This window comes from Salmo trutta, chromosome 38 (genome assembly GCF_901001165.1).
Source record: "Salmo trutta chromosome 38, fSalTru1.1, whole genome shotgun sequence".
NCBI lineage: Eukaryota > Metazoa > Chordata > Actinopteri > Salmoniformes > Salmonidae > Salmo > Salmo trutta.
The window spans coordinates 16,575,301-16,597,833 of record NC_042994.1 but is presented as its reverse complement, the minus strand read 5'-3'; the positions used below and the strand labels follow the sequence as shown (position 1 = coordinate 16,597,833).

The 22,533-nt window shown below is 45.8% G+C and overlaps 1 protein-coding gene across 5 annotated transcripts in view; it reads right to left on the bottom strand.

Annotated features, from left to right (window-relative positions):
- LOC115178355 (nucleosome-remodeling factor subunit BPTF) overlaps window positions 1-22,533 on the bottom strand; it is a 49,023-nt gene that overhangs the window by 11,424 nt on the left and 15,066 nt on the right. For 3 of the 5 annotated variants that reach the window (XM_029739505.1, XM_029739508.1, XM_029739509.1), the window contains 18 exons: window positions 21,902-22,147; window positions 21,163-21,354; window positions 19,934-20,283; window positions 19,503-19,721; window positions 18,878-19,026; window positions 17,527-17,658; window positions 15,056-15,185; window positions 14,364-14,499; window positions 13,689-14,012; window positions 11,528-13,439; window positions 10,397-10,521; window positions 4,686-4,838; window positions 4,296-4,446; window positions 4,012-4,051; window positions 3,704-3,929; window positions 3,278-3,421; window positions 626-756; window positions 182-296 (listed from right to left, as the gene is read on the bottom strand). In XM_029739505.1, the coding sequence (XP_029595365.1) occupies window positions 182-296; window positions 626-756; window positions 3,278-3,421; window positions 3,704-3,929; window positions 4,012-4,051; window positions 4,296-4,446; window positions 4,686-4,838; window positions 10,397-10,521; window positions 11,528-13,439; window positions 13,689-14,012; window positions 14,364-14,499; window positions 15,056-15,185; window positions 17,527-17,658; window positions 18,878-19,026; window positions 19,503-19,721; window positions 19,934-20,283; window positions 21,163-21,354; window positions 21,902-22,147 (4,875 nt within the window). The remainder of the gene's footprint in view (window positions 1-181; window positions 297-625; window positions 757-3,277; window positions 3,422-3,703; window positions 3,930-4,011; window positions 4,052-4,295; window positions 4,447-4,685; window positions 4,839-10,396; window positions 10,522-11,527; window positions 13,440-13,688; window positions 14,013-14,363; window positions 14,500-15,055; window positions 15,186-17,526; window positions 17,659-18,877; window positions 19,027-19,502; window positions 19,722-19,933; window positions 20,284-21,162; window positions 21,355-21,901; window positions 22,148-22,533) is intronic. The other 2 variants (XM_029739506.1, XM_029739507.1) reach the window with 2 other exon arrangements.

Here is a 22,533-nt window from a genome sequence, read left to right as displayed (position 1 = left end):
AACACACACACACACACACACACACGTAAGTGGACACACACACACACACAAGTCCAGACACACAAACAGACCGAAAGGCAGACAGACAGAGTCAGAACATGCATGAACACAAGTTCGTGAAAGAGACTGTTCTAACTGGCCTACCATGCTAAAATGGAGTAGGTAAATACAAACAGCCTACCATGCTGTACCACGAGGGGGGTTCGGAGGATGGTTTTACCCATGGCGCCTGTCTGATGGATGGGGGTGCGGATCACGGTCATCCCCGGACGGATCTGGCCTCCAGCGGTGAGCACCTACAAACACAGCCAAGATCAGAAACACTGGGACTTCCCCTTATACCACAGGGACGACACAGACTCCAGCGAAGGGTTGCTGTTAATAGTTCACGGGGAATTCTTTCAATAACGTGTCGATCACGTGTTACTGCTACTGACCGGTTTTAGAGGGCTGTGGGGAGAAGAAGTGACAAGGGGGCAGGGTGGATGTTGGTAAGGAAGGGGGAATTTGAAGATCTCGGCGGGGTTACCGTAAAGCACTCTGTGACAACCGATGGTGGAAATAGGGCTTTATAAATAGATGTGATTGACTGACAGACAGGGAAAGATGGTCTATGGGGTGTTACCTGCTGTGGTGAGCCTGGCATGCCCGGCCTGATGTTTATGGTTGTGGTGCGAGGCTGGAACGAGGCAAAGGTCTGGGCGCCGCCAGCTTGGCTTGAGGGAATGATGCCGAGCACCTGCTTCTGAATCATACCTGGGGAGAGGAGAGGACCCACACATACAGGATTGGTATTTATCTAATACTTGTTACAAAAGGACCTGTAAGTAAACATTTCACTGTTAGTCTACACCCGTTGTTTACAAAGCATGTGACAAATAAAATGGGATTTGATTTATTTCACCATAACATGAGCATTATGGACAAAATCAATACTCAGAATATTACATTTTGAGAATACACTTGTGTGTTATTCTGACTTCTGATGATCAAATGCTTCACATTTAAAAGACAGAAATGAATCCACTCCAAAATTCACCAACATCTGTTAAAAACGATAATCCTACTCCAGCTTTTCACTTTTGTCTTTTGGAAATGAAGAAAACTGAAACGTCTCCTCAAGGCTATACCGGTTTCACTTTATCAGGTATAGAAACAAACTATCCATTCTGCACATTTCATGATGTATCAAAACGTCACTCAATAAATGACTTGTGGATTTTGTTCCTTTCAAGTTGCAACCCTCTCTGATCTTGACCACAGTAAATATTAACCCAGCAAGTAAACAACATCAAAACAATCTTCAAAACGGGGTATGTTGGTTTGAATTCATCACGTACGACTCGCTCATAAACCATGTATGGATTTTCCTTGAATTCATACGTTTTTATTTTCCTCCGACAAAGCAAGTGTTTCATATTCATTACTTTGGCCGCGCTTCAATAATTTCCGAACTCACGTGGACACAGGACGGCAATCGAAAGGAAAATGCGTTTCCTCAAAAGATCTGAAATTGTTGTCTTTTTCTCTCCTTCTCTTCACCATCTCCTCTCTCTGTGTTTTTTTGTTACCATTTTTTCTGACCACAAAACCGATCAGGTAAAGCTATACATCAATGGTTCCCCCTCTTCAAATAGCAGAGGTTACACCAGCTACAGTAGAAGACTGGGGAGTTTCAGTTCTGGCACCGACATCAAACGGCCACTTCATAAGAGTAGCTGTTTGGAGAGTCGGTGAGTTAGCGAGCAAGCGACACAGAAAGAAAGAGGGGGGTAGAAATCCTTCCATCCTCCATCTCTCTATAGTGGGTTACCTGTCTGACGAACCAGACCTCAAGGTAAACTTGTTTTCCTGCTCCGCTTCCTTAGCACGCTCCAAAACAAACAGGCATTGAAACAGTCACGCTGGAAAAATATACTACTGCTCTTTACTACCAGCTCTCTCTCTTTTCCTTCCTGGTCGACAGGATGAAACATGGATGTCACTAGACAGGAGCGCTGTTTGTTTGCGGAGTAATTTAGCCTCTTGAAACATGGATGTGTCTTGTGTGTGTGAGAGAGCATGTGTGTCTGTGTGTATATATATATTTTTTTTTTTCAAGGAGTGTATCCATGAGCCTGACCACCCTTTTATATAGATAACTGGAAACAGGAAAGATTTTGTGAAATATGGGAGGCAAAAACAGGATCAGGACAAGGTCATGTTTTTGCATTGTATGAGTTTTAGTATTTTATTTTATTTAACTAGGCAAGTCAGTTAATGACGGCCTACCGGGGAACAGTGGGTTAACTGCCTTGTTCAGGGGCAGAAGGACAGATTTTTACCTTGTCAGCTCGGGGATTCGTATTGGCCAGTAATAACAACGAAAAAGCTAAGCCTTATTGAAGTAAGACAACGTTTCGGCGCAGATAAGTCTACAAGCACAAGTTCGGCATCTCCCCCTTTTAGCCACTAAAACCGCCACACCTACAATCACTCGCACACTAACAAACCAAGTGTTAGTCCAAGTCAGTCACCGTGAAGCATTAATACTCACAGATATTCAATGGGAATTTCAATAAATTGCCATTTGGCTGAATAAACAAACGAAGGATGGTGCCTTTAAACAGCGTTGTACGCGCGTCATCAACCCACTGTTAAAAGGTGAACTCAAATGGGACAGTGGTGCTAAAAATATGAACCATCACCTCATCCGATGAGTCAATATTGACATCTAAATTAGCTAGCGTGCCACTTCAAAAGACGGTCTGGCTATGTTCTTAGACTACACAGTCTACCGTTCTGTCCCACCTAAAATAACAACGTTCTATTCCATTACCATGCCGACAGGGCACAAATAGACATGATGTGCATGTGCCACTCCAGACTGAGCCACTGAGTAACGGGTTGGCGCTTGGCGGTGCACCACAATGGGGTTGGCATCGAGTGGGCACCGCACCACTAGCCTGGTCAAGAGGACAGACCTTACCACAGGGTTGTGCCACATCAGGTGTGTGAGACAGTGCTTCCGTCAATAGCGGTAAGTTAGGTTAGTGGTTGGAGAAGACGGCGGTTGGTAGAGAAACATTTTGCTTTCAGTCATCCATCCTTGTCATCATGGAAAAAAAGGGAGGGATGAACGATGCATTTGAACAGCATTTAAAACAGCACCTCTCTCTCTCTTGTTTAATTTAACATTATTTTACCAGGTTGTCCCATTGAAGTCATAAAATCTGTTTTTCAAGTGAAACCTCTCTCTCGCTGTGTCTCAGGTGTGGGCACAGGGGAGTTACTGTACCTCCTTGAGTGGTTGGCACGTTGACAGTGACAATCTTGCTGTTGGCGGGCAGCGGCAGCTTGGCGGTGAGCACCTTGCCCCCCATGGACGTGCCCGTGATCTGGAAAGTCTGTCCGGCCGACGTGGCCACCGTGCCCGGTGAGGCTACAGAGAAATATGCAAATGAGGCTCCGCTCGAGAGTCAAACAACAACCGCTGTTAAACAAGCACAGCTGCTAACGCTGACTAACAGATTTAGTTTGTTAGGGGTTGATTCATACACAAACCACTACTACTTTCTACTTGCAAGGATTCCCTACTAATTAAAATATATCACTTAAGTATAAATAAAATCTGAACACATTTGAATGAGATTCAATGAAGTAATTCTCTTTACCAATCTACTGGCTTGTGAACAAAGAAAAGGACCTATGACCTTTGACATACCTCCACTGGGCTGCCCCTGCTTGACCCAGGAAGCAAACGACTGCTGGAAGTTCTTGTTCTGCTGGAAGGTGATGGGGGTGCCCACCTTGGTAGCCAGTACCACTTTGGTTCCGGGGGTGGCCTGGCCCGATAGGGTCACTACCTTGGGGGTGGAAGCTGGGGTGGCTGGGCTCCCCGTGGTGGTGACGGTGGTAGAGCCAGTGCCCGTTTTCTGGTCCAGACGCTTCTAGAACAAGAGAAACCGTGAAATAATCCGGAAAACACAACAAAACATCCCCATTTTTCACACGGCCAGTGGTCCTACTCACCTTGGCCTGTTCCGCCGCCTGGGCTTTCTCCTTCTCAACCCTGTGAAGACAAAATTAAATGTATCATACACAAACCACAGAAAGAGCTGGAACATAACTATTTTTCCCCCAAATGAATGCAATTAGCTATACAAAAACTATAGTATATCAAATTTATGAGTCGAAGTGAGGTCATAACAGAAGATAATGACCATTGAATTTACAGTTCACTCAAGAGAACAGCATGGAGTAAGCAGTTACTATGCCCCCTAGATCTAGTGCCCCCGTGCCCTTTGCCCTCCGACCTCTCGGAGAAGGCCCTGATCTCCCAGAGATCCAGCTCCTCCTCGGCCACCCAGGACTCAATCACCACCGGCCCAGTTTCCTTTTTGGGCTCCGGCTTCTTGGGCCGCAGGTTGCTGGAGCGCAGGCCTTTCCTCTGTGGCGTGTGGGTCTCTGTATGTGTATGTGGAACGGATGCAAGAGAGACGGGGACGGTAAGGGTGGTGCAAGAAAACAAAAGTAGAGGGGGAAGGAGTGAGAGAAGAATAAGAGAGAGAGAGAGAGATCGAGTCAAGAACGACATAAAATGAAGCAATGAGAAAAAATGAGAATGATGAGAAAAAAACACCACCACTATTCTCTCTTTTACATTCCATGTGGAGTTTTATTCTAGCCGGCTGCTTCTCCCTCACCTTTCGGGGTCTCGGGAGTGCCGAGGGGGCAGATGATCTTGCGGATGCAGTATTCCGAGCGGATGCCGTAGGGCCCCACGTCGCGGCGCTTGATAATCTCTGTGGTGGTGATCTCCGTCTCGGAGGTCTCTGTTGCAATGAGTGGGGATAGGGCTGGGTTGGTGTAGGATGAAGGAGGAGGAAGATGCAGAGAACAGCTCCCAAGACATGACACAGCAACGACTTAATACGCTGCCATTCAATACAGTATACAGGAATGACATTCCATGGGAAAAGCCTCTGACATTTGAGTAAAAAGTAAAAAGGAGAAGCAGAGGAAATCGGCTTCATAGTGGATATTTTAGGATATATACTCCCCTACGTATTTATTTAGACAGTAAAACTAAAACCTTTAATTTGGCTGTATAATCCAGCATTTTGGATTTGAGGTAAAAATGTTCATACGAGGCGACAGCACAGAATGTCACCTTTTAATTTGAGGGTATTTTCATACATACGGTGCCTTGAGAAAGTATTCATACCCCTTGACTTATTCCACATTTTGTTGTGTTACAGTCTGAATTCAAAATGGATTAAATATATATTCACATCCTTGAGCCAATACTTTGTAGAAGCACCCTTGGCAGCGATTACAGCTGTGAGTGTTTCTAGGTAAGTCTCTAAGAGCTTCCACACCTGGATTGTGAAACATTTGCCCATTATTCTTTTCAAATTCTTCATGCTCTGTCAAATTGGTCGTTGTTTATTGCTAGACAACAAGTTTCATGTCTTGCAATAGATTCTCAAGTAGATTTAAGTTAAAACTGTAACTCGGCCACTCAGGAACATTCCTCTCCAGGTTTCTTCCTAGGTTCCTGCCTTTCTAGGGAGTTTTTCCTAGCCACCGTGCTTCTATAGTCGTGGCCATAAGTTTTGAGAATGACACAAATATTAATTTTCACAAAGTCTGCTGCCTCAGTTTGTATGATGGCAATTTGCATATACTCCAGAATTTTATGAAGAGTGATCAGATGAATTGCAATTAATTGCAAAGTCCCTCTTTGCCATACAAATGAACTGAATCCCCAAAAAACATTTCCTAAACGTCTCCTAAAGTTGATTCAGCTGTGGGATCGGGGCACCACCAGTACAGAGCTTGCTCAGGAATGGCAGCAGGCAGGTCTGAGTGCATCTGCACGCACAGCGAGGCGAAGAATTTTGTAGGATGGCCTGGTGTCAAGAAGGGCAGCAAAGAAGCCACTTCTCTCCAGGAAAAACATCAGGGACAGACTGATATTCTGCAAAAGGTACAGGGATTGGACTGCTGAGGACTGGGGTAAAGTCATTTTCTCTGATGAATCCCCTTTCCGATTGTTTGGGGCATCCGGAAAAAAGCTTGTCCGGAGAAGACAAGGTGAGCGCTACCATCAGTCCTGTGTCATGCCAACAGTAAAGCATCCTGAGACCATTCATGTGTGGAGTAGTTTCTCAGCCAAGGGAGTGGGCTCACTCACAATTTTGCCTAAAGAACACAGCCATGAATAAAGAATGGTACCAACACATCCTCCGAGAGCAACTTCTCCCAACCATCCAGGACCAGTTTGGTGACGAACAATGCATTTTCCAGCATGATGGAGCACCTTGCCATAAGGAAAAAGTGATAACTAAGTGGCTCGGGGAACAAAACATTGATATTTTCGGTTACCGGCCCAATGCTCTAAACCCTAGGCTACTTGCCGCCCCGCTACCTGCATGTTTTGGAATATTTTTATTCTGTACAGGCTACCTTCTTTTCACTCTGTCATTTAGGTTTGTTGTGGAGTAACTACAATGTTTTCTCCTATCACAGCCATTAAACTCTGTTACTGTTTTAAAGTCCCTATTGGCCTCATGGTGAAATCCCTTAGCAGTTTCCATCCTCTCCGGGAATTGAGTTAGGAAGTACACCTTTATCTTTGTAGTGATTGGGTGTATTGATACACCATCCAAAGTATAATTAATAACTTCACCATGCTCAAAGGGATATTCAATGTCTGCTTTTTAAATGTTTTACCCATCTACCAATGGGCGCCGAAGACGTGGATGTCGATTAAGGCAGCCCCCAGTCACCTCTCTGATTCGGAAGGTTTGGGTTAAATGTGGAAGACACATTTTAGTTGAAGGCATTCAGTTGTACAACTGTCCCTTTCCTTTACCAATAGGTGCCCTTTTTTTGCGAGACATTGGAAAACCTCCCTGGTCTTTGTGGTTGAATCTGTGTTTGAAATTCACTGCTTGACTGAGGGACCTTACAGATAATTGTATGGGGCAGAGTTGCGGTCATCTTTCAGAAATCATGTTAAACCCTATTACTGCACACAGAGAGTCCATGCAATTTAATGTGACTTGTTAACCCCCTAAAGTCGATTGACGCGCCGGTGCGTTAATCTAAGTTACATAACAAAAAAATCCCCATCAAAATCCATCAGTTTAACCCTACTGTTGTGCTCGTTTCTAGTTAATTAATTCTGTGTTCCCGGTCCAAAATGACCGCCCCATTATAGCTGATTATAAATTCATAATAATACATATATTATCACCTACCGTTGTGCTAGATCTTTTTATCAACTTAAGTTCTTGTGAACATTACAAGTTTTGAACTTCTATTTTCTATTTATGGCCTGTAGGCCTCATTGACCTGAGCTCATACAACTCGTTTTTGAGTAAAAAAAAGCATAATGTATGGATTATTTGAGTATAACAAATACTCAGATGAAATGTATTGTGCTATTTATCAGACTCATTTGTGTCAAAGTTTAATAATGACTCTCTCCTCCTCACCAGTGTCATGATCAAAGATATGATCAAGAGCCTCACATACAGTATATCGTTTGGTCATTGTGCTGCCACAGAATGAATTGTGAGCAGGGCCTCAAACAAGCTTTATATACCAGAGCTGCAGAAAAGTTCTATATATTATTGAAACAATGTTGCGATTGTTTGTGACAATGCTGACAGGTGTGGTTCCCGTGGGGGAAAGATTCTATTGGGGAAAGTTTCCTGTGGGGGTTGCCATGGAAGCCAAGAAGGGAAGTGAGGTGTGTGTGTGTGCTCAAACACACATGCATGTGGGGGTCTGGGAGAGGAAGTGTGTCCATCTGATGAATGGGCATGTGCCTGAACTCAATTTTATACACTAATTGTAGTCTCACCCATTCATTTCTAATGACCGGTCATTTTTGACCGGGAACACCACAGGTGTACAAAAGTTAAATATAACCCCCAAAACGTAATGAAAATCATCAAAATGTATTTTGTGTGTTCAGATGCCCTGTTTGGACAAAGTCATGGAACATTATGACAATCAGATTAAATTAACTACAATTTTCAGAGAGAAAACTTGTAAATCGGTCCAATTCGACCGGAACTCAGCAGGAAGGAAAAGCTAGAGATATCTGTTTAATTGAATTGGATGAGTCTCAATCCAGCACATCCGCCATTGTCGCACTTCCACATCGGAGGTGAAAGGTGGCAGAACTACAGCGGTGTTTGTCAGACCATGAGACATCCAGAAAATCATTCTTCTCACGTAAACGTCTGTAGAGTCCGAACGGTGTGGCCTACAAACTATTATGACCCCTCTATGGAAAAGGGAGATACTGTTTTGCTATATGACCCCTAAAAGTGTCAGGAGACTAGTTTGAAATATGTACAGTAGATGTAATTTGCTTGGTAGCAACCAAACCGTTTGAGCTACAAACGAATGGGCAGCACATTTTTACTCCTGAACTTATTTAGGCTTGCAATAACAAAAGGGGGTGAATACTTATTGACTCAAGACATTTAAAAAAAAAAAAAAAATTGGTTCATATTTTCACTTTGACATTATGGGGTATTGTGTGTAGGCCAGTGACAAAAAAATCTAAATTGAATACATTTTAAATTCAGGCTGTAACACAACAAAATGTGGAAAAGGTCAAGGGGTGTGAACACTTTCTGAAGGCACTATCAGTTTCACAGTTTAGAAATTAAAGCACTTTATGTATCTAGTCCCCCAATTAAAAGGTGTCATAAGTATTTGGACAAATGCACTCATATGTGTAGTAAAAAGTTTGGTAATTGGTCCCATATTCTTAGCATGCAATGACTACATCAAGCTTGTACACTTCCCCTACAATGTACACTACCGTTCAACAGTTTGGGGTCACTTAGAAATGTCCTTGTTTTTGAAAGAAAAGCAAATTTTTTGTTCATTAAAATAACATCAAATTGATCAGAAAGCAGTGTAGACATTGTTAATGTTGTAAGTGACTATTGTAACCGAAAACGGCAGATTTTTTATGGAATATCTACATAGGCGTACAGAGGCTCATTATCAGCAACCATCACTCCTGTGTTCCAATGGCACGTTGTGTTAGCTAATCCAAGTTTATAATTTTAAAAGGCTAATTGATCATTAGAAAACCCATTTGCAATTATGTTAGCACAGCTGAAAAATGTTGTTCTGAATAAAGAAGCTGGAGCATCAGCATTTGTGGGTTCGATTACAAGCTCAAAATGTCCAGAAACAAAGAACTTTCTTCTGAAACTCGTCAGTCTATTCTTGTTCTGAGAAAGGAAGGCTATTCCATCCGAGAAATTGCCAAGAAACTGAAGATCTCGTACAACGCTGTGTACTACTCCCTTCACAGAACAGCACAAACTGGCTCTAACCTGAATAGAAAGAGTGGGAGGCCCCGGTGCACAACTGAGCAAGAGGACAAGTACATTAGTGTCTCTAGTTTGAGAAACAGACGCCTCACAAGTCCTCAACTGGCAGCTTCATTAAATAGAACCCGCAAAACACCAGTCTCAATGTCAACAGTGAAGAGGCGACTCCGGGATGCTGGCCTTCTAGGTAGAGTTGCAAAGAAAAAGCCATATCTCAGGCTGTCCAATAAAAAGAAAAGATAAAAAAAAAGAAAAGATTAAAATGGGCAAAAGAACACAGACACTGGACAGAGGAACTCTGCCCCTTCACTGTTGACGTTGAGACTGGTGTTTTGCGGGTACTATTTAATGGAGATGCCAGTTGAGGACTTGTGAGGCGTCTGTTTCTCAAACTAGACACTCTAATGTACTTGTCCTCTTGCTCAGTTGTGCACTGGGGCCTCCCACTCTTTATATTCTGGTTTGAGCCAGTTTGTGCTGTTCTGTGAAGGGAGTAGTACACAGTGTTGTACGAGATCTTCAGTTTCTTGGCAATTTCTCTCATGGAATAGCCTTTATTTCTCAGAACAAGAATAGACTGATGAGTTTCAGAAGAAAGTGCTTTGTTTCTGGCCATTTTGAGCCGGTAATCAAACCCACAAATGCTGATGCTCCAGACACTAGTCTAAAGAAGGCCAGTTGTATTGCTTCTTTAATCCGAACAACTGTTTTCAGCTCTGCTAACAAGGGTTTTCTAATGATAAATTAGCCTTTTAAAATGATAAACTTGGATTAGCTAACACAACGTGCCATTGGAACACTGGAGTGATGGTTGCTCATAATGGGCCTCTGTACGCCTATGTAGATATTCCATTAAAAATCAGCCGTTTCCAGCTACAATAGTCATTTACAACATCAACAATGTCTACATTGTATTTCTGATCAATTTGATGTTATTTTAATGGACAAAAAACAAGGACATTTCTAAGTGACACCAAACTTTTGAACGGTAGTGTATATGGGTGGGTGGGTGTTGCGATACATGTAGAGAAAGGATGGTCTACCTGTGCGCGTGGTGCCTACAGCGGTGGAGGGCTTGACGGCCATGTCGTCCCACCTCAGACAGGCCCACAGTAGCCTCAGCATCAAACTGACCCCTGCCAGGGACTTCACTGTCTGGAGACGGTACCTACAGAGAGAGACAAATAGGTTACCACACACACAGGAGCACAAGCGCGTGCACCTACACGCATATACGCACGCGCAAAGACAACTGTCTGGGGTCACCAACACACACAGCCTATGTCTGCTACCATAAAGGTACATGAGCACATACACACTCACACAGAGTTCATAAAATGAATAAGTCAACCCTGGCAGCCAGGTAAAATGACCGTGTTAGTTCCTTGTTAGCGAGGTTGGCTATGAACCTGACTCTTTGGTATGCTTCCAATGCTTCCTCAATTGGCCATTTAAAAAGGTTGAACAAATGTAAAAAAAAAAACAAAAAAAAACATTGGGACAGTAAAGGAGTGCATCCCAAAAGGCACTCTAATCCCTATAGAGTGCACTACTATACCATAGTATGCCATAGGGCCCCGGCCAAAAGTAGCGCACTATATTGGGAATAGGGTGCCATTTGGGATGCACACAGGGAAAGACATTCCTCCGTGTCCAGTGTGACTGACTGGCCACAGGCAGGGAAAACATCCTCGGCGTGGTTAATGCGCAACGCGAATATCCTGACACTTGCAGACCGCCAGTATGATTCACGTCTAGCAGTAAAAAGGCAGGCAGTAAAAGGCGGTGGTCAAAATAACCTGAGGTCTCTCTGTGAGAGCCACAACAGAGTCACAGGGGCCAAACCCACTACCGGCAAACAGAAGGCATAACCAACAAATCAACAGGACAGACGTGAATATCGTTCGCCGGAGCATTAATACTCGAGGTTCCAGTTTTTGTGGTGCAGTGACTGTATCATAGCTCAGAGTTGATGGAGTGCAAGACTGAAACTAACGCTAATCATAAATCAGATGGAGCACTAGAAAACTCATATTTAAGGCCCTGAGTTTTCCCTTGCCAGGTAGTCTGGCAAAACTCAGGGCCTTAATCATATCAAATAATGCCGTTAGTTAAAGCGCTAACCCGTTGAAAACAGGGGAGCCAATGAGAAATCTTAAAAACTGTGTTTTCACCTCCATGTGATGCCATAAGTGGGTCTGGGCGAGGGGTAGGGCCAGATGTCCTGGGCCGGCTTGGCGTTGTAGCTGAAGATGGACACCTCCCGGATGCCACCCCGCCGTGCCAGCTTCTTCAGGTCGTTGTTGGGCAGGACAAAGATGCTCTTACGCTGGCTCTTGGTAACAAACTTGCGGTAGGATGGCAAGGCGGTTCCCGAGCGCGTCTTCTTGGTGCGCGAGAACTTGAGGAGGCGAACGCGGCCCTTGGTGGAGGTTGTCGAGGTCACGACCCCCGAAACAGAGGAGGTTGAACGAGAGGACTCCTTGTGGGCGGCGAAGAGCGTGGTCTTGTACTCGGTCACCGTTTCGCTGTGGCTCTCGTCCGATTGGCTGTCGGGCGTGGGTGTGCGCATTTTGGTCACGGTGGTTTTGGTCATGGTGGTGAGTGTGGACACCGCACTGCTCTCGGTGGTTGAGACGATGGGCGCGGGCGTCGTCCCCGAAGAGCTTGAGACCCCCGCCGTTAGCCGAGACTCTGTGGATACCGTGGTGGTTGTGGTGGTTACCTGGGTGAGTATGGTCTTACAGAGGGATCCCACCCCACTGTTGCTGCTCTCCTCCGCAGAGCGCACCGACGAGGAGGACATTTTGTTGGGCGTGGCAGCATCGAGCTTAACTTCCATGGGCTGGGTGTTGTTGAGCTGCTGGGTGCTCTGGGTGGTCGTAGATCCGAGCGCCTCCATGTTGTTTTCCAGCCTGGCCACCTTCACCGGGGGCTGGCAGTCCTGCACCGACACTATGACCTTGCTCTCCACCTCTACCCTTGGAGCCGGTCTCGGTTCCGTGCTGTCCGGCCCGGTCTTCTCGGCTACAGGGGCCACATTGCCGTTGAGCAAGGGCTTAAGGGTAGAGCCTACTTGACCCTCTCCCTCTGCCTTGCCTAGGCTGTTCACTTTGACCTCAGAGCTGTTAGTGTGAACGTTGGAGGGCTCGTTAGGAGTTAGTAAAGAGTTGGTCAAGGCTTTAGCCTCCACGCTGTCATTTCCATTGATCTGAGGTAGAGAGGAGTGCTGGGACCCTGTGGCGATGGCCTCAGTGCTGCTCTGTCCATTGCCCTGCCTCTGCTCGGGCCCCTTCCCGTTCTTCTCTGTGCTTTGCTGGGGGGGTTTAGGAACAGTAGCTGCACTATGGCTTCCCTCCTGGGTTATAGTGCTTGGAGAAATCGTTGTGGAGTGTGGTTTAAAAATGGCCACTTCAGGTCCTGCACCCTCGGTGGAAGTGGGCTTGTCGCTGGAAGACTCTGATGGTCTGCCAGTGTAGTGGATCCCACCTGAACTCTGAGTTTCCATTGGTTCCGCTGTGCTGCTGGGCCTTTTAAGGCCTTCCTGCCCTGAACCGGCCCCTGTGGGCCCTATAGTCCTCTCAGGGAGGTCTCCCTCCTGTTTCTGGGGGGTCATTTGGTTTTGTGTCCTAGGGAATGCTTCTGCTGCAGGCTCTTTGGCTGGGTGAGGGAACCCCTCAGCGGTCTTTGAAGGGCCCGCCTGCACCTCCCCTTTGACTGATAATGGAGCAAGCGCAGGTGGCACCGAAGGGGTGCTGAACTCCAATTTCACTGTGGGACTCTGGGCCCGAGTCGGAGTTTGGGGCTGGAGTGGGGTCTGCGGCAGGGCCGGGGTGGTCTTCACTGGGGTAGGCTTGGACAGGGAGACCTGAGCCCTCTGCTTCTCCTCCAGGGCGTGCTGCTTGACGCGCCGCTCCAGCAGACCGTCCAGCTTGGAGGCCTTGACCTTCTTCTTGTAGGCCACGCGCATCAGGAAGCCCTGGGCCACGTCCACCACATCGTAGTTAAAGGGCCTTGCATTCCCCTCACTGAGCTCCTGCCTCACGGACGTTGTCTCCGTCTCGGTCCCTGGGCTGCTGCAGGTTCCTGAGAGAAAAACACAAAATGGACACATAAGTTACTGGATCATCCTTCTTATCCTCTCGTCAGAACAATGGTGAAGAAGCTTAGTGCCCAAGTATGGAAGTATGTGAGCCTCCCTTCACATTGGCATGTAGAGCAGTATGAGATCTGATTGATTCAATAATACGTGTGACTGATATTGCATGTGTTAGTAAGCGAAGTTAAAGCTAAAAATCAATAAGGGAGTCAATGACCGTCTATAAAAGCGCTAACCTTTTTCATCATCTTGTCCTGAGTCTGAGAGGCTAGGGTCCACCTCCATCTTGTCAGCAGCCTCCTCTGCAGCGTAGTCTTGCATCTTCACTTTTGCTGGCCCGTCACTCTCTTCTTTCTTTCCCTCATCTGGCTTTTCCTTCGTCTTCTCTCCCGACAGGCGGTCTGCTGAGGGCTCTGGGGTGGTAGTGGTGGTGGTGGTAGCACCCCCATCTTTCTCTACAGGTCTTCTGCTTCCCTGGGGTTCTGAAACTACAGTTGTTTTGAACAACCTTGGCCTTGGACCCAAGTCCAGCAAGTTGCATATCTCGCCACGTCTGGCAGCTGCAAAGGAAGAAAACATACATGTTTTAGTTATCATAGACACATTTATATTAGTAGGCAATTTCACAGAGGACATTATCCCATGTGACTTAATAATTGAATCGTACATTTCTCACAACTTTTGGCAATTAAGAAATAAGAGGAGGTGTTTGACAGCTACATTTGTCCACTGAATTCCTTGATTTTTTTCAAACCAAATCATAGAGATGGATAAAGATCTCTATTTGTATATATTTCGTTTTTGCATTGACATTGCCAGTGCTGTCACAGATGCCATAAAGGCACAGATACAAAGATGAGAGCTCTATCTATCTCTATGAAGAGGACACAAACTAGAACGCTCCTGCTGACCTTCCAGCTCGGCGCGGTAGTTGGCGTTGGTGTTGCCGGGCAGCTTGGTCAGGAAGCGGTGCACATGCGTCTTGCTGATCCAACTCCAGCCGCCCCAGCCCGTCACGCGATACTCCTCTCCCTTCTGCTTCCACACCTTCACACGGGAGAGAGAGACAGAGAGAGAGAGATAGAGAGACGGAAAGAGCAGAATGACGGAAGTGGAAAGGAGAGAGAGGTGGGAGGGTACAAAGGGAAGAAGAAAGCGGGCAGCAGAGAGAGAAGGGGGGAACGAGTGATAAAGAGGACAGGAGTGAGAGAAGGGGGGGAGAGAGAGAGAGAGAAATGAGAGGGCCATAGGTTATTCACACCCACCATTAAGTAAACACATCTAGTAGGGCCACTATGTGAAAGTTGACACTCCCCCCGGAGCTCGGACACTCACGCCTCATCAAAGGGCTTTCAGCACCGTTCGCCATTCTGGGAGGCAGGAAGTTGCAATTAAACACGTCCTGGCGATTAGGGGTGATGGTGAACGGCCCGGTCATAAATAGAGTGGTAGCGCTTGGACTTAAAAGGGCCTGGGCGCGGTCGGTAAACAAGGGCCAAATGAAAAGGGTGTATGTGTCTGTGCATGTGTAGCAGCCCTTAAGTGTGTGTGTGTGTGTGTATGTGTGAGTGTGTCTGTGTGCGGGTGTGTGTGTGTGTAATACCTGGTGCTTGATGGGGAAGGTGTACTTGACCCAGGTGGCCTGCTGCATGGTCTCCTCGTCCTCCAGCTTCTTCTCCCTCTTCTTTACCTTCTCCTTCTCCTCCCGCTCCATGGACGTCATACGGTGTAGCCTGCATGGTGGCACAGAAAGGGAGACGAGAGAGAAAGTCAAACAGTCGGTTCAAAAGCGGCTTCCTTCAATACACTCTGGTGTGAGTGAAAGGTCTGGGCTAGCCCGGATCAAAAAGTAGGAGGGTAACTCCCTCGTTGCTCTTGGCAAGGCCCCATGCAACACACACACAAATGATGCGAGCCCCTTGACTGACTCTGCACACCCACCCTTACTATAACATAATCAAGTCTTAAGGAGGGGGGTTGGGGTCTATACCCATCAGTAGAACAAGTAGCAGTGTTTCCCCCAGTATATAAATATTGTGCAACACGCCGGGGGTGGGCCATTTGATCTGCTGCTGATCACCTCTGGGTAAACTGGTCTTCGTGTGAAGGACGGGAGGGGACAGAGGAGCTGCTAGAGCAGGGCAACGTTCCAAATGGCACGCTATTCCCTATGTAGCGTACTACTTTTGTAGTGAACTATACAGGGAATAGGATTCCATTTGGAAGGCACTGTGTGCCAATGTTTATACAAACATATCACTTTGAATGCATTGCTTCATACTATTTTTAGGTTTTATTTAACCAGGCAAGTCAGTTACAAACAAATTCTTATTTACAATGACGGCCTACTAGTAAAGCCCCCCCCAACCCAAGACAACGCTGGGCCAATTGTCCGCCGCCCTATGGGACTCCTGATCACGGACCGTTGTGATACAGCCAGGGATCGAACCCGGGTCCTTAGTGATGCCTCTAGCACTGCAATGCAGTGCCTTAGACCGGTGCATCGGGAGGCCCACTAGGGATGCAACGAATCTTATGGGAGTCCTTTAGCACCCAGCTCCTCAAAACCTCTAGCCACTAGATGTGCTTTAGGCACTATTCCAGTTAATGATTCTTTAAGGGTACACACCCACCTTGTTGAGACACATTTTTGGCCAATGTCTTTGACTTCCACAAACACTCAATTTTTCCTCCAATTACAGGGCTCATCTAGCTTAGCTGAGTCAAAAGACACGCCCTTTTTTTCAAGTACACTTTTCATTTTGAATGTCATTCTGTTTCTCGATTTTCCATTTGTTCAATTCTGAGCTTATCTACAAGTGACAGGTCAGCTGACCCTGTTGTACCAGAAATTATAGCTGGTTCAGAGTTGTACCAGTTCTGGTGTTTTCCTTTGGCTTTTCCTGCTCGTCCAATGACGGTTGCTGTATGTGGAATACCATTTTCTTGTCCATGTATTTAACAGTTAGTCCAGTTTTCAGATTGGAACATCCATGTTGTCTTAACACATGTGGCTGTTGTTGGATGTTTTCCTAATTTGAACTCTCAACAGTATTACCTGTGTCATGGTTGAAGGTCTCTGCTCCGTTTCCTGTGTCAGTTTCAGTGTCCATTAGGGATGTACGATATATCGGTGAACATATCGGAATCGGCCGATATTAGCTAAAAACGCCAACATCGGTATCAGCTGATGTCTAGTTTAACGCCGATGTACAAAACCGATGTCAAAGCTGACGTGCATACCTATATAACGTAGGTACATGATGTAATGACGGCACGTAAAATTCTGCGCTACACGTGCAACACAGCATTCCTAACCTAGCCCACAATGTCTGCTGTGTGGATCGAGCAGTCAACAAGTCGAGCAGTCATTTGAAAGAGAAAGAGCATTTCAGCAAGACAACTCAAAAGGCAAAATCCATTAAAGCCAAGATAATGGAAATCATTTCCCTTGACAATCAACGGTTCTCTGTTGTGGGCTTTCGCCGACTGGTCAAGCACCGGTTCACACTACCAAGTGCGACCTGACCGGAGTTACACAGTAATAGCGTCACTGCTATTAGCTTCACGACATACATACTATGGAACGCCGTTTGGGTCTTCCTGTGTCAAAAAAGATACAGTAGCACTGTCAAAGCTGTACAAAAATGCAATACATGGCTGCCACTGCACTCAGGCCAGGTTCATCAACAAGACTTGTTTTTTTTACATGCAAAAGTGAAATAGGTGTATTTATGCTGTTGCACAGATCGCTTTATATACAGTATCTATTCAAAGAAACTACAGATAGTTTGAGAACTTAAGCATTATATTTCTGTCATGCTACTTTGTTCACATCTCCAACCACCCCGCCCTTGGTATTCAGCAGCTGCCACTGGTCTAGGGTTTACACTTGTTCTAAGAAGTCCGACTTTGAAGTGGCTGCAGACTTGTATGATTAAATGGTATTAAGGAATTATTTGAAGTGGTAATGTAAAGATGACATAACACTGTAAATTAGGTTCCCTTGATGACTTGATGGCAGTTTAAAGTGAAAGACGTGACTGTGTGTGTGTGTGCTCTGAGTCTACTCGCCTAGTGTGTCCCAGAGAGTCCTTCCAGACAGGGAGCAGGGCCACAGGTTTGATGGCACACTCCAAGATGGCCATGGCCAGGGCAAACTCCCTGGCCTTACTGCACATCTGCACCGCCTTAATCCAGTTGTTCCTGATGAAAACCAAAACAAAGCCAAAGGGAGTCAGACAATGGTGTTATCCATCATATGGAAGCATGGTGACATCAGACAATGACAGTGTGACTTTATCTGTCACCTGGGACTGCTGGGGTCAGAACTGAACAAGAGCAGAGCACGCTAACTTCAATGAACATGTAAAAACAAACATGTTAGTAATTTGTGACACAATTTGGTGCTATCTAAATGATAGCCTGTGCCCCCTCCCCCAACGAGGAAGAGCACACAATGGTTAAACGAACACTTAACCCCCTAAGGTCGATGTCCACGCCCCCTGCATACATTTCAATTAGCATAATACAACAGCAGAAAAATTTTTAAACTCAGTTTAAGTTAGAGAGAGTTTTTTTGCATTGGATCAGTCTCAATTCACCTAATCCGCCTATGTCGCACTTCCGCATCTGCGGTGAAAGAGCTAGAGCGGTGTTTGTCAGACCATGAGACATCCCGAAAATCGGTCTTCTCACAAAATCGTCTGTAGCTTCCAAATGGTTTGGCCTACAAAACTATAGAAAGATGAGACTCTCACAAACACGATGGTGTTCTCCATTTTGCTCTACGACACCCCCACAAGCATCTTTGGAATCATCTGAATTCGGTACAGCCGATCTACCAACTTCTGTCTGTAGTGTCCGAACAGTTTGGGCAACACTAATATGAGTCCTCTGTGGAAAGGTGAGACTCTCACAAACATATACATCTTGGTTGTTTGTTCTAGGACAGGCCTCACAAGATTCGTCTGAAGGTCCCCGTACCAGTTGAAAACATTTATGGAAGTTTAAATGGAGACTGTTCAATGCCAAAAATAAGGGGTTAAATACATGTCCAAAAAAATGTATGTTTCCCAATCTTTCTTCTCTCTCTCAGATATAGGACAGACACTTGAAAACAAAATTCCCTTAGATGTTTTTGAGGGGACTGATGTTCAATGTAGTGAATCTGCTATTCAACGCGTTTGTATGGGCTAATAGCAGTAACGCAAAGAAATATAATCATTCTACATTTTGTTTTTATACTTCAAGGGGTCTTAAAATTCTAAATCAAATAGCTTAGTAGAACCCCCCCCCCCCCCCCCACACACACCCCTGGCTTAAACTCTTATGGGTTAAAAACATTTTGATCAAATTCTTACATAACATATAAATCAACCAACTAGGATCTCAAAACCACCCAGAGCCCACATTCCATCCGTACCGGTGTGAGGCCCAGTTGGGGTGCATGAAGGGTGCGGGCACGTTGGTCTCCAGCTGGATGATGGTGAGGCGCAGCGTGGAGATGGTCAGCACTTTGGAGCCGTGGATGGAGCCGTTCCACTTGAAGTCGCCTGCCGGCGTCATGCAAAACTGGATAATAAAATACGTTTTATAAGTAGAGAGCTTTTCATTACATGGGGAAATCACAAAGCACTGTACATCTAAAAGAAACTTAAAATTGCTTTAAGGAGCAACAATTAGAAAGATGGAAGAAAACAGCTCAAATCAAACAAGGACAGTACTGTACAAGATACAAAGAAGACTGAAAGGTGGCATCAAAGGCTTAAAGGGATACTTCCGAGTTTTGGGCAATGAAGCACGTTATCTACTTCCCTCACAGTCAGACAAATTCATGAATACCATTCTTATGTCTCTGCGTGCGGTTTGAAGAAAGTTGCTAACTAGGGAAGTAGATAAAGGGCTTCATTGCCAAAATCTCAAAGTATCCCTTTAAATAGTTGACCGTAAAACTTATCGCAAGTGTTTATTTGTTCAAGTTTTTGTTGACTCCTTCAGGTGTGTGCAAGCTAAAGTTATCTTAAAATAAGTTTTATCTTAAAGTTTACCTTGTGCGAGAGGTGTCGCCGCTTGTCCAGGTCCTCGCGGTGCTGGGGCTTGTTGAGGGCCAGCGTATTTCCGCTGTATTGGTTGTGGTAGACGCGGTACTTGCCCTCCTGGCCCAGCTTGAAGAAGTGGCTGAGTGTGCCCTTCATCACCACTTCCTTGCTTGTTAGGCTGCGGGTGCTGAGGCGCGACACGTCGCCTGCCGGGGTCACCACCAGCACCTGGAGTGAGGAGAGGGGGGATCAAATCAAAGGTAAATCAAATACATTATATTTTGATAACAGACGAGCGACACTTGAATTGAAATAAATGCATGATATTTTTAGAACAAAACATTTGGCCCACAATTCCGGAAAAAGTTTGGTTCAACAATCTAAGGATAGCTAGGAATCCAACGGCTAATCAATATTTTTTGTAGATGAATAGTGATCACCTCTTTGCCCTCCTTGTAGCCCTTGTTGGCCTCGTTCACAGCTTCCTCCACCTTCTTGCTCTTCAGTTGGCTCAGCTTACTCTCCGGGTTACGCAGGCGGGTCACCATGCGGCCTCCCGGAGTGACTGCCGACCGCTTTCCACCGGTCTCGCCGTTCACCCCCTGGTCGTCCTGGCTGTTGATAGAGGACTGAGAGGACCTGTCGGCCAGGTCGGGCTCCTCCGGGACCCTGGGGGCCTCCCTGGCAATGGTGCTGCTGTTACTGTTCTCCTCACCACTGGGATGAGGGGGCTGGCTCAGGCTGGGGACCCCCTCTCCCCTGGGAGAGATAGACTCAGAACCTGCCTTCTCTAAAACCACAAATAAATTTGAAAAAAAAAAATCACAACAAAAGTCACTATTTAAAATCATGCTTTAAAGGGATGTTATAGTGCAAAATTAAAGATTGTTATTTTCAGACATCGAAGTTAGTCGTATGTCAAAATGAGTCCACATCCCACACAATCATGCATGTCGATTCCAGCTATATGCCTCGACCCAAATGAACGATAAGCACCAGGGAATCCGGAAATTATATGGTGCCTATCTTTTTCATTCATTTTGGATTGTGGCATGTAATCAAATCTAGATATTTTTGTTTGCCTGGGATGTGGACTTCTCAAGAGAAGACAGTCCCATCAAAAGTTAAAAGGACATGCAACAGTGCCCTCTAGTGTCATGAAGCAGCATGCGTGTCATTCCTGTAGTGCCCACACACAGCCTTTTACACAGCCAATAGGGGTATGATGATTCATAGTTATAGTGATCTGGACCCATGCATTAAAGGCATGTTTTACACGCAAGGTTCAGAATCAAATGCATTGTCTTAAACTCATGGTGATTCATGCCAAGCTATTTAGTCTGATTGCATATCAAAGCAATTAGCTTTAAGTGTTCTTTTGGAATGAAATAAAAGCATGTATTCGGCAGAGTTGCGACAAGCGTTCAATACCGAAGCTGAAATTCAGGTGTTCGCAAGGGATGGAAAATCCTGCTGTTTGCAGGATAAATTATTGAGGTGCTTGACAGCCAATGAAATGAGGGATGCAAGAGGGACAGAAACCAATGGTAGAGCGATCCGACATGGGGGAGGCGGGATGTGTGGGGAGGAACAACCCAGGCACAGGAATTGAATGGAGGGGGATGATGAATGGGGTTCAAAGTTCACAGAGACACCACCCCCCTGGTACCTTGTGCCTCCTGCACGCCCTCCATGTTGGTTTTGGCCTCGTCCCCAGGCTCTCGGGCCCCGGTAGGGAGGTCTTGCCCCCCCACAACAGGGCTAGGGGCCTCTGTTGCGGGGAGGGTGGGTTGTGGAGCCGGGAGATCAGGCTTACTCCCCTCAGGGATGGAGCCCTCACCAGTAGAAGGAGCCAGCTCGGCTTCAATCAGAGAAGCAGATATTCAGAGTTTGGCAAACTATGCTACATGTTGAAAACATTTTAACTCCATTCAAATGTGCATTCTCGCTAGAATGTAATTATCTTGGAACTTTTGGTGCCAAGATGGCGGCCAATAACATTACACATTTCAAACAGAGTTGGTCAAAGTGTATTTATCAGACTTTGTGTGGAATATGCACAACAAGAACCTCCAGCGTTTGTATATAGACGATGCTGTATTGTAATGAGACTAGTAGGCATTGTGTAAATCTTGGTGTGAGGACACTTATTACAGAGGGGTTATCAGCAGTATTGCTGAAGGCATTGTTTTAAGTTGACAAAGTGGTCTCCGATGTGTTGACAGCGCAACACAAGGGATTTCTTCTAATTGGCTCAGAAAGAGAAGAGAGCTGTGGGTAACGGATCAATAATTAATTAGGCCTACATCGCTCTATATCAAGACACAGTAATATCAAACAGCCCGTAGAGCCTGTAGGACCATGATGTAGTAGTAGCTGTAGTTAGATGGTGTGTGTGTGTCTCTTACCTGTAATGGTGGTCCCCTCTTTGGTCGCCTTGTCCTTGTCCTTCTCAGCCTTACCCTCCCCTGCTCCCTCCTCCTCTCTCTTCTTCTCTAGGTCATCAGTCTTCTCCTTTGGCTCTCCCCCCTCCGTCTCCTCCTCCTTCCGGAGAGTTTTCTGCGCCTCCGCCTTCTCTCTCTCCTCTGCCGCCCGGCGCTTCACCTCCTCCAGCTCCTGCTCCTGCTTGGCCCTCAGCCGGTTCAGGATCTCCTCTGGAGAAGGGAGAGGACACCGATTGATTGAGTCATTTAATTGATTAGATCATTAAAAACACATATTATCCTTTGTCAGAAATGTTTAATTGTGGGAAAACTAAACATCTTGAAAAAACGTTCATCCAGAAATATCAAATAACTAGCAGTATATAGACTAAAACACGATCAAGGACAACACAATGAAATCTGAGCTACGGTGATACGTCAGGTAGAAATTGAAACCAGCAGGACTGCCGAAATCAAGGCGCCGAGTTATGCACCCGAGCTACACCTTGACTGTCTCATACGGTCTGAGCATAAACTACGGTTTTATTGACTAGCCTATAAAACAGTTCTAACTCAGAGCATTCTTCGTGCTCTTGCCAGCAAGCGATGGTGTGTGT